The 12,022-nt window shown below is 33.7% G+C and overlaps 1 protein-coding gene across 23 annotated transcripts in view; it reads right to left on the bottom strand.

The window, feature by feature from the left end:
• Positions 1–12,022, bottom strand: part of MIPOL1 (mirror-image polydactyly 1) — a 176,240-nt gene that overhangs the window by 94,738 nt on the left and 69,480 nt on the right. For all 23 annotated transcript variants that reach the window (XM_048950008.1, XM_048950006.1, XM_048950005.1 and 20 more), the window contains one exon: positions 190–297. In XM_048950008.1, the coding sequence (XP_048805965.1) occupies positions 190–297 (108 nt within the window). The remainder of the gene's footprint in view (positions 1–189; positions 298–12,022) is intronic.

Raw genomic sequence — 12,022 nt, 5'->3', positions numbered from 1 at the left:
TTGTTTTCATACACAAAATAAAATAAAACCATAACAGAAGGGTGCTGTATCTGTGTTTAAAGAAGGGGTTGTTGGCAAACACCATAGCTCACTTCTGCTGAAATGTACACAACTGATATATGCAGCCCAGAAAGCTGGCACCAGGGGCTTACAACCTTAATTTGCCTGCAAGAAGAAATGGAGATTTACCTTCAGAGCACGTTCTTGATTGTTTTCAGCAGTCAGATGTCTCGTGTTGTTTGCTGAAGTCTGGTTCTGCTCTTTCAGATGATGAAGCTCCTGCTCTAACCGTTTGCACTGCAACGAGGAAAGAATCCCATTAAGTAGAGGAGTGTGAGCATATTTTCTTTTCAACAAGCCAAATGAATTAACGTAAATAACCCCATCACCATTTCTGCAAGTAGAGAAAGCATCAGACAAAAGCATGTTGCAATTCCTAAATAGTACTAGAGCTGTTTTTAAAATGTGCAGCATTATTTAGCTTCCTCCTGGTCCAACTGTATGCCAAAACAAAGCTAAGTTTATTATCAGATAAAGAATTTTTGCAGAACATTTTAAGAAGTCTTAAAAATTACAAAGATACTGAGATGAAATTCTGCTCATACCTATACCATATAATGCCAAATTTTGTCGTATTAAGTATGTATAAAGGAAGCAACATATGCTTTTAGGAAAATGAGCAAATTAAACATCCTCCAACTCAATCAGCCTTTTAAAAGAAAATATATGTGTAGCTTTTATTCTTTTTTTTTTTTTTTCTTTTATGTTGAGATTACTCTAATTCCCGAGCACATACCACAGCTTGGAAGAAAATAAGTTTTAAGAGTATTATGCTTAAATATTAATTTAATGACAAAGAATGAAAAATTTAACATTTGCTGCTGTGTGCATACATACATGTACTTACTGCTGTAACATGAACACCTATTCTAAAGATTAAAGATCTGCAAATTGTGTAGTGAGCTAAATTATATTTGACCATTTTTTACAGTAGCCATAAGAAGCCTTGCCTCTTTTTAACTTTGGTTAAAAAGAGCAATTAGTTGCCAGCAAACAATGCACTGTTTTATGAAAAATAATCCTTAAAAAAAAAAAGAAAAAAGAAAAAAAAACCAGATTAAGGACCAGGAAGACATAGGGGAACAATTGTTGGACAGATCTAGGCAAAATTACAACATTAACAAGAACATTTTTGAACAGCATATTACAAAGAAGTAGTTCAGATATCATCACTAAAAAAACTAAGCTGGTAGATCCTGTTGGGACATTAGACAATTCACTGAGAAAGAAGATTTTAATAAACACCTTCTGAAAACACTAGTAAGAAAGAAATGAGAATTGTGATTTAATGCTCACATAAGCACTGTTGTCTCAAATAAAAGGCTTGAATATTTCAGTCTCTTTTGCTACCTTGCTGGCTTTGGAAGGCACAGAAAAGAGCTTCCTATCAAATGCATAGAATTTATTCCAATGCAGTTCTTACTGGAGTCAACTCTAAACAGAGAAAAAGTGTGAAATAGAGAGCTGTAGTATAACTGAACTATATATATAAACTACAGCCGAAGCCTAAGTAAAATAGAGATGCAAAGGAGTTTGAGACAGAAATTTTAAATAAAACACATCAACATATTCCCAAACACAAAAGACATCATTTTCTCTTCTGAATAATGTACTGCAAGTCAAGATAGTACATTTTAGAATATAAAACAAAATAATCTGATCTTATATAAAAATAAATTTTAAATAATTGTAGGTGTCCAACAGTAATATTAAAATATCTGATTTTATATCAGTTGTGGTATTAGCATGTCTCCCAGGAGTAATGCATACTGTCAGTGAGAGTCAAAGTTTCTTAAAGCACAGTTTCAATTTTATACCAATAAAATGAGAAAAAAACACTTTCTAAAGCAAAATGCAGAAAAAAATGCTAAAATAAATTTGACTGCAAATGTATTTCGAAACTTTAGACATTTAATGTCCATCTCACACAAAAGTCATAAATCACACTTGGAATTCTTCTTCTGTCAGTAATAAAAATTATGTGTCTCAGCATTTGAGAAACAGGAGCTCAGAAAAATACTAAAAACGAAACCCACAGTATGCTATTTTTTCTCTGGATTTCTTGTTTGTTTTCTGCACCATACAGGATCTAAACATTATCTTAAAAAACTACTACTACTTTAGGTATTATTCATGGCGCTTCTGTTGCCATGTAATATCAGTAGGCATCTTGCTTTTCTGTTTTGCAGACACCTTTTAAAACATTGCTCTGCAATTCCCCGTTTGAATCAGGAGCAGCGTGGATTTCTTACAGGAAATATGTAGAAGGCAAAAGTCTCAACCTACCTTTAAAACAAGAATTTTTATTAATGCTATTCTCTTGACTACAAAAAAAAAAAAAAAAAAAGGTGAAAAAAAAGGTGAAAATATGCTAAGAATAACAGTGTAGCTCCAGGAGAAAACAGTAAATTTTCTTGACATACAGAGCTGGTTGCACAATTAAGAGCATGGGTGCCATGTTATCCTGCTCTCCGTTCTCCTCTTGTGAAGTCAAAATACTGAAACAAACAGGGGGATCCTTGAGCCACACGGCAGATCCAACACACACACAGGATAAAGATGCAACACAAGTAATGTAAAAGGCATGTACATCTCTATCAACTCAGCCTTAGAACATCAGCCTTGGACGTTTCACTTCATTTTCAGTAAGAATGTTAATGTTAAAAAAAAAAAAAAGGCATATTAAATCTGCATATAGCTTGAATCCATTTTGAGAATACCATTGAAAGAAGTGATGATCTAATTTGACCTTTGCACATAAGTGTCTTAATATGTTTGAAACAATGTATTTACAGAAGATGTTTCAAATGCATTACGAATCCAAATGTATTCTTAGCTGCCCAGGAAATGTCTAGGAAGTAAGATCTTTAAATGCTCTGCACGGGAAAATATTATAATAATCTTAAATGACAATATTTTGTATGTTTTACTAACATTTTATAAGCTGCAACACATTTACGCCTGAACTATTTTTCAACCATTAAAAACTGAATTCCAAAAACAAGTAATTTTTCACAAGATCAAGAGCATATGAAATTTCTGTGTAGTTTTGCTATAAGAAAAAGTTTTAAAAATATAATTTAAAACAATACAGCCTTTCTCTTCATTTCAGCCAACATTTTTTGAATTCTGTGTCATTGGTCATTAGCAAGGTCCAGTAAAAATAGGTGTTCTTTGAAAGAACATGTGTTTTTATTGGTTCAATCCAAGGCTCTAAAATGTCAACAGCTGCAAGTAAGGAACTGGATTTCCTTCTAAAAACATATATAAAAATACTTTTTGGAGCACAGTGAGGAGAAGACATTGTCTGGTTCAGTACTGGCAAAAAGGAAATGTCAGTTGTATCCTTTTGAGAAAGCTGAATTCTAAGGCAAGTGTTTTATTTTAATTATAACAAATTTGAATTCTCTTAAAGACAGAGATAAAATACTTTGTGCAGCACAGGTTGCTTAACATTCTGATCTTAAGTGCAATTGTACACTTACAAAGACAGGACCATAACTGAGAAAACATCTTTTATATCTCAGACACTGTGGATACTTCAAAGAATATGACAGCAACATAGACAGATGTCAAGGAGAACGTGCCTTGATCAGAGCACTGAAGACTTTGCCAAGAAAAGGATTTTAAAGCCTTGGAAACGGTAGCATGTCATTTTATAAGGCTTGACACAATTCACCAAGGATCAGCTTCATCACATAGACCACTGTGTTTATTTGGAGGCAATGCTGATGGAGGAAAAACAAAAAACAAAAAACAAAAAAAAGAAAAAAAAGAAAAAAAAAAGAAAAAAAGAAAAAAAAAAAAAGAAAAAAAAAAAAGAAAAAAACCAGCCCCTCTTCTTTCAAATCCTACCATTTGTTCCCCTCTTTAAAAATACACTTTCCCTCTACAAGTTTCCCACCTCAGCTAGATTCACTCAAGCCAGACAACAAATTTCTTTAGGCCTACTTCAAATGTTCCTTGGGCAATCATCAATGCCCATACATATAGATTCCACTAGAACATATTCTATTCCCAACAAGAGGCACTCAATCTTCTCTTTAGCCATATTTTCATATTAAAACTAGTTTCACTCTTCTAAATGCACCCAGTCTTTCCAAAGAAATACTCTTGTACCCAACACAGGATATTTCATGAGCAATTAAATATAAAATGAAAAGCAAACAGCTGATGTATCAAAAGGAGAAGAAGAGATTCAGACAGGAAAGAAAAGACAGACAGTAAGAACACTTTCCACAAGACAAGCCTTTTTTTTTAAAGAAAAATTAGCTAACATGACTCAGCAGAACAAGCATGTTCAAGGTGAGCACCAGTTCAACTCTCAGCAGGTGCTGACCTGTTTCAGTGGTGATGTAGCAGAAGGCTTAAGAACACCAGGAGGGAAAAATGCAGATAAACTCCAAAAAATGAGCACCTCATAGGGGAACACTGCTGGAGAGTTCAAAAAGTGGACCAACTGAGAATAGAGTTCTGGAGGCTCACCCAGGAAGAGGCTATTAATAGATGGTCCTATTTCCAGGTACACAAAAGGAATAAAGATGGAAGACAGAAAAATCAATGCAGATAACCACTTAACACTGTTTGGCCTTTACTAAAAAGTGAGATTGCATTAACATACCAAACATAACTTTAGCACTTGTATATACAAATCATTTTAAACATGCTGTCAGCTTACCAGAGTTTTCTTCTTCAACTTGTACCTACAGCATGTTAACATGGTGATAAAGAAAGAATACATCAGATATACTTTGAAATTAGGTAATGGATATTCACATCAACGAAAACTGAAGAACAAATAATCTATATACCAAACACATTAAAAACATGAACAAACATGATCATATTTTCACCTGTTATTTTTAAGCTGCTGTCTGTGGAACATAAATACAATAAATAACAGCATGAAGTGAACAAAATTGATTAAGCTGACTGTACTCTTAGTTTATTATTCTCCTTTCCTTATTTTGTTTATAATGACCTACACTTTAGAGTAGCTCCCAGCTCAAGGATTCCCAATTGAATGTAAGTGTTCTCAGTTTGACAGATCTTCTTTTCTTCTCCCTTTGGTATGCTTTTTTTTAAAAACAACAAAAAAAAAAACCAACAAAAAAACAACAAAAAAACCCCCCAAAACAGTCTACCCCTTGTCCCAAATTCATCATGATTTCTTGAGAGGCAAACATCTTGCACCACTTGGATGCTACTCCACTCTTTCCTTTGCAGACAAAAATAATACCAAAGTCATCCAGTCAAAACACAAGCCAACCTTTGGTGTCACTATGAATTATGTACTTTGAACTGCAGATGTTTGGAAGCACTTATGTTTATACAAACACATTTTTTATCCTTTTTTTCTTCTAAAATAATCATTTAAAGAGAAATAAAGAAATAAAGGAGTCTCTACATAATAATCACTAGAAGAATTTTTCCATTTAATTATAATGTTAAGATTTTCAAACCTCAAAAAGAAAAAACATTTCTTCAAAGTTCTGGCAAAATATCAACAAATGTGTTTAAAGATTATTTATACAATGCCCAACAGCTTAGAATTATTTGAATTACAGGAAAGAAAAGTGCTTTTGTAGTGCTTAGGCCTTAGGAATATATGCAACATTTAAAAATATTATTTAAAAATATTGTATTTTATTAGTAAAACAAACACTTAAATGTAATCAACTTTTTTTTTTTTTTTTTTTTTTTTTTTTTTGTACTGCAGTGGTGTTTTGCTCCATCAGAGGAAATACATTAAAATACATATGAAATGTTTTTGTCTTTCTTGTTAGCATGAGCCAGTAGGAATCTGCAGCATTAAGGCAGATAATATGCTGTACACTACTTGGTCTCTTCCTACAATTTCCCTCCATTTCTACTTCTGAACACTTGAAAATGTAGAAAAGAAAGCTTTCATTTTCATTTGAACAGCTAAAGGAACTCTTAAAGGAACCAGATTAAAGTGCACAGACATCAGCAAATTTTGATAATTCTATTGCTCTTTCAATGATGACATTTTAAAGAATAAGCCAAGTTGGATCTATTTCTCCAAGAGCTCAGTGCACACCGGCTTTTCTAATCAATGATGCTACATGAAAGGTGATGGAAAAAAAAAAAAAAAAAAGAAAAACCTGATGTTCTTGAGATGTATGCAATTCATTGATCATTCAAGCAGGATCCCTGTGCTGGCTGTGCCACTGACCCAGCACAGTTCTACAAACGCAGGGTTGTGAGTGACTGCTCATTTACAGGAGGAAATAACAGTAGGGTTCTTGAAGCTATACAAGTTGGTCACCTTCATAGCTTGCTGTATCACCCTGCATGAAGGCTGTTAAAAAGAACTTTTTTCATGTTGGAAGCCTTAGATTCATTTGGAAGCCTTAGGTTATCTGAAGCCTCTATGCAGGCCTGACAGACATATGAAAGCCTCCAGGAGAACCAAACCAAGTTGTTTTACTTTAATTGCGTAGAACAGAAAAGTCCTAACTATAAAATCAGGCCTCTGTCCTCAGAATTTATGAGCATACCTTCATCTAAATATGTTATCATTCTAACCAAAGCAAAGCTATGGCACAGAAAATGAAGCCATGGAAGTACTTTAAAATGTGTGTAGTACTTTAAAATGTGTGTATTTATTTACAGTTCTTCATGCAGAGCACACTTCTACATACATGGCATATACCTTTTAAACTGCTTTCTTTTTACCTGATATCTTTTACTTGGTAGCAAGGTATTACATATTTCCTCTTTCCACAGTATAATTAATCATGTTCAATGGAGCTGAATACTGCTTAAGTCTAAGTATTTTAAACTTACTAAATGCTATAGTTCCAGGTTCTCACACAGGTCCTCCTACAGCTTACCCTTATTCATAACACTTAGAACACTGCAGACAACCCCGTATCTCAGAGGAAGAAAGAGAACTGTGTAAAAGAAACTAGAAACTTCACTAAATGAAGCTGGAATAAATATGTACTTTACCTGTTGTATATTAAGTAACCAATCTTTTTATATTGTCTTTATTTCTTATTTTTAATTTCTGTCACATTCTTTTTTTCACCTCATATCTAATGAATTCTTCATAGTAATTTCTAATCTAAACTAAATCCAGTAACTCAGAGTCAAACATTTACTCCTCTAGCTGTAAGGGGTATGAAGTAAAAATGTTTTCAACCAACCTAATAGTGTTTTTCCTAATTACCTGTCATATATAAATAAATGTGACTTCTTTAACACAGAGTTGGCACATTACTAATCTTTTTATTTTTTTATTTGAGGTTTATAATTCTAATAAATAATGTATAAACTAAGCATGCAAGCTGATCAGTAGTATACAAGGTTATGCTTGCTCACCCTTTTGTCTTGAGATAGTATCTTACAGCAGAGTTGTTGAAACACTAGCAACACACATGATATAATGAACTTCACATTGTTCACAGGTCAGTTTGTTCAGAAACAAAGAAAATGAAAAATATTGACAAACAAGAAAAATACTAGTTAAAAACGATAAGAGGAAAAATCATGAAGATTTTGAAGAATCTCAAAATCTCATTGCTCAAAAACAATGTCAAAGACATCACAAAAAAAAAAGTAACACTTCATTAGCTAAATTCTAAATCACTGAATAAATAAGTACAATAATTTTGAGAATAAGATCTGCTTTACTTTCAATGCATGGCAGCAATTCCAGCACACAGTTTCACTATATAAACTTCTGAATAGAAAATAATTCAGTATAGCTAACCACAACACCTTGAGGAATATTTAAAGAATAAAATTACACAAAAATGTCTCGGAGTAAATGACCTTAGTACACATTGCGTATCATACTACTTACGAGAGAAGTAGGACTGAAACAGTCCACCTGAAATCATTTCTGTCCTGGCTGTGTATTATGTAACACTGCAGCAAAGGTCCTACTGAAGCCAGTCAGCTGAATAGTAAAATATTACACTGTTATTATTTTACTACACAGTCTCAGTGTCTATAGTCCAAGTCACAGCACTCCTACATATTTGTTCACAGACTATTTTGAAAGGCAGTGCTAACTGCTGTGTGATTTGTTAGTACGATGAGCTGTAATGTTATGAAATGGGCCACTGAAGTCACAAAACTCAGAAACTGCAGAAAACCAAATACACTGTTGATTTTTTGTCTTCTCTTAAATAGGGAAAAATACCAGAGTGGACAACCACCTCTTCATCACACGGAGTCAGAAAATAATATTATATTCCTACAGATTCAAAGGTTCTAAATACATTCCTTTGAAAATGAAAAAGCAATAAAAGGAGGCAAAATACAAAAAGATATGAAACTTTTCATTACTAGCTATTTTATTTTTTGTTCTACGTGTCCTTTGTTGTTGTTGAAGAAGGAAACAAGTCACTTCCCTTCAAGAAGTCTTCCTCATTTGAATGCAGCACCTTCCCTATGCACACTTCAGTGTGTGCACACTTCAATTCTCAGTTCTCATCTTAGCCTGTGTGATGCCCATTCCACAGCACTGTATCACTGATCTACCTTTTTTTTTTTCATTTAATTAATGATGCAGCATTATGCAAATTTTATCAATAGCTCTACTTGTTTAATGAGCGTTTGGTGATAGCGCTTGATGAATACTGACTGGTCAGTTTTTCCATCACTTTTATGACATTAGTAAATAGATTCTGGTTTCATGGGATGAGAAATTAGCACAGGAACTTTAAGAAAGTTAAATCAGCCTACAAGATTATGTCGGAACTAGCATTACTGCACCTAAAGCCTTGGCTTTGGTGATTTGACTAAATGATCTTCAGATCATCCTGCAGCCACGTCTTGCTGGCTCCTCAGCAGCATAGCCAGATCCATTAGAACCAGATGGCCCACAGCCAGGAGACAGCTTGTCAAACATCTGACACAACGTGCCACAACCGATAATGGTTTTTGTTTTTTTTTTTAAAACCTTTCCTGCATCCCCAGTTAATAAACCACAATAACACAGGTTAAAAATATATACAGTACAGTAGAGACAGATAGCATTGCCTGATATACCTGAGCTTTTAGTCATGTCTGCCAGTGAAAGTGCATAAAAGAAATTTTAGAGACTGATCCTCCACCAAACTCTAGAAATCAGGAATGAATCTGATTCTCAGATATATGCAAGGCACTCAGTTACTAACAAAGGCATGTTTTCAGAAAGCGTAACCCTGTTCAGTTGTACATAACCAATATTAGTTGACAAGAAAACAAGATCTGGTAAACAATCTGTCATTCTAATGAGGTGGTTTTCAAATAATCTTCAATGGATTTTCTTAAAATCCATATGCAAACAAGACTATTGTCTAAACCTTAAGTTGGCATTTACAGCATAAAAGGACAGGAATACTTCCGGTCCATTTTAAATATCATCAATTTATTTCAGAAAACAGTATCACGGACCACTGCACAGAAGCTGTAATTTTTTTAATCCCTATGATCAGACACAGTTATCATGGGATTGTAGATTTTCTTGGTAGTACATGCTCTGTTTGTCCTGATAAATACTGTACTCTTAATTAAGCCATCAGTTGCTAGAGTGGCAATTCTTCAGTTTTCCTGTTGTGCCATGTGTTATTCTTAACCATAAAATAGAAAAAAATATTTTAAACTAGAGATGATGCAAAAGCCATATAACCAGGTATGTGAGAGCACAGGAACCTACAGATATGTCAGGGACAATAACTGCTCTTTGAACAAATGACTTGCATCAGTAGTGGTTGCTCTTTTCTCCAAGAAACCAACATGTTGTTTCAGGAAACTGTAACGCAGAAGATGACAATTGTCTGAAAGCAAGACTAACATTAGTGCTTTACTATCCTGTGAAAGAATGGGAAGTATGAAATCAGATTATTTCTCACCAATGCTGATATCTCGTTATCAGCACATCTATAAGACTCACATTTTTTAGACATCTTTTTCAAATTTGCTTAATTGCACTGCTAAGTGAAATAAAAACTTTTTTTTTTTTAATCAAGAAATTAATCAGCTTTGCACAAGGTAAATTTGATTCATATTTTATAGACCTCCTATGGGAATACAGATACTTCACAAAGAAAAGTTTAAGAAAGTAAATAAAAAACTCTGCAAAACTAAAACAAAACCACACATTTTTAAGGTATATATTGCACAGTTTCAATCAGAAACATCTATATTATTTTGCTACATGTAAAAGATTTTCAAATATGAAGTAGTGGCTGAATCTGAAAGTTTTGCCTCTGTAACAGAAAGTATTTTAACTTTCACTGAAGTGTTTTACAGGGACTGATGGAACTAGGTACCCAAACTCATGCTAAAAACCATCCTATACCTTGATTATGCAGCTTTAAATTAACAGCCACCTAACAGCATTCAGATATGTTACTGAAAAGCAGGCACGCTTAAACCTAAAATCAGCTGTCTTTGACATGTATAATTATCAATGTCACCCTCATCCAACCCCTTGTATCCCTCATGCATAGAGGATAAGACAATCTAAGCAGAGAAATTTTAAGAAAAACATAAAGATAGAGGAATGTTATGACAAATGTTGAAAGTAAAGAGACGGGTCTGACTGCCAAAACAAACAAAATGGATAAATGCACAACTACTGCTGAGAAGTGTCTGGATACGACAGAAGACAAGACACACAACATAAAGAGAACATGTAATGAGATGCACAGCTGCTGGCTAGCCCTACTGTAGAACATAGGCTGATGACTAATACAAGGGATTAACAAGCATTTTGCTGTTTCTTCTGGGAGGCTGGCACTGGACACTTTCATCTTCATGCAAGATTTCAGGACTAGTTTTGCAAACTGAGATTCAGTCAGAATTCTAACATTTTGATTGCGAACAGAACCTCAAACAGTAAGGCTGCATGCAAAAATGATTTTGTAGATTGAGAAACAGAGCTTTGTCTCAAAACTACAGGAGATGAAGGAGAAACACAGGAAGGGTGATGTTCACACTTGTCTTGAACACACAAACAGATTTTTCAGACAGAAAGAGTGAAAGCAATCTCTAAGGTATGAAATTATGATCAGAAAATGATTTGGAAGGAAACCTAACTGATGACTTACCACCATCAAGTGAGACAATTGGTAGGAAAGTAGTCATAACCATTCCTCAAACATAGATCTTCACACTTCTTTTGAGTTTTATCTAAACTTTGGTGGTGCTGATCATAACTGAAGATCAACAGTAACTGCAATAGAACTTTGCTTAATATTCTTAGATTTCTATGTTTAGAACAGATAATTCATTAGTTAGAGGTAACGTTAAAACTCTCCCCCAACAACAGACATCAACTCTATGTTATCAATGATTAAAAAAAGGAACAACAATACTCAGAAGCATTACTGATTCTGTGTTTTGCTTTATCCTGCATCAGTACAATATAAAAATGTAGTATACTGTAGCAAACAACTTATCAGGAATATAAATTTTGTATTTCTGATAATTCTAGAATTGTAAAAAGTTGTCTTTTTATGGCTTAATACTGTTCTTTTTAGTTTAGTAATACTGTTCTTTTAGATAGTTTATTTTGGAGAGGTATATCCAAAATTTGATGCTTTTCACAAAATCTGTTTTATAAATGGCCTTCTAATAAATATTTCTACCTAATTGGATTGGGTCATTTTAAAAAGTATTTTCAATAGACATAATTGGAAATGAGAATATGATGTTTTTAAACTCTGCATACCCACAACACACTCAATAATAAGAACTTTAAAAACACTACTGAAGAGAATGGAAATAAAACAACAACATCAGAAAGCATGAACAAATTCCCTGACAACAGCATCTCACAATCACAAGCACTCCACGTGCAAAAGAAAAGTCTGTCCTTCATTTGCAATAGAGGGTAATGGAAGCTAAATTTTTCTTCTCAAAGCAACTCCGCTTGAAAAATAATTAACAGTGAATAAACAGAACATGGGAAAGAGGGCAAATCTCAATCTGAAGCACGAAA

This window comes from Lagopus muta, chromosome 6 (assembly GCF_023343835.1).
Source record: "Lagopus muta isolate bLagMut1 chromosome 6, bLagMut1 primary, whole genome shotgun sequence".
Classification (NCBI taxonomy): Eukaryota; Metazoa; Chordata; class Aves; order Galliformes; family Phasianidae; genus Lagopus; species Lagopus muta.
This window is presented reverse-complemented; position numbering and strand designations above follow the sequence as displayed.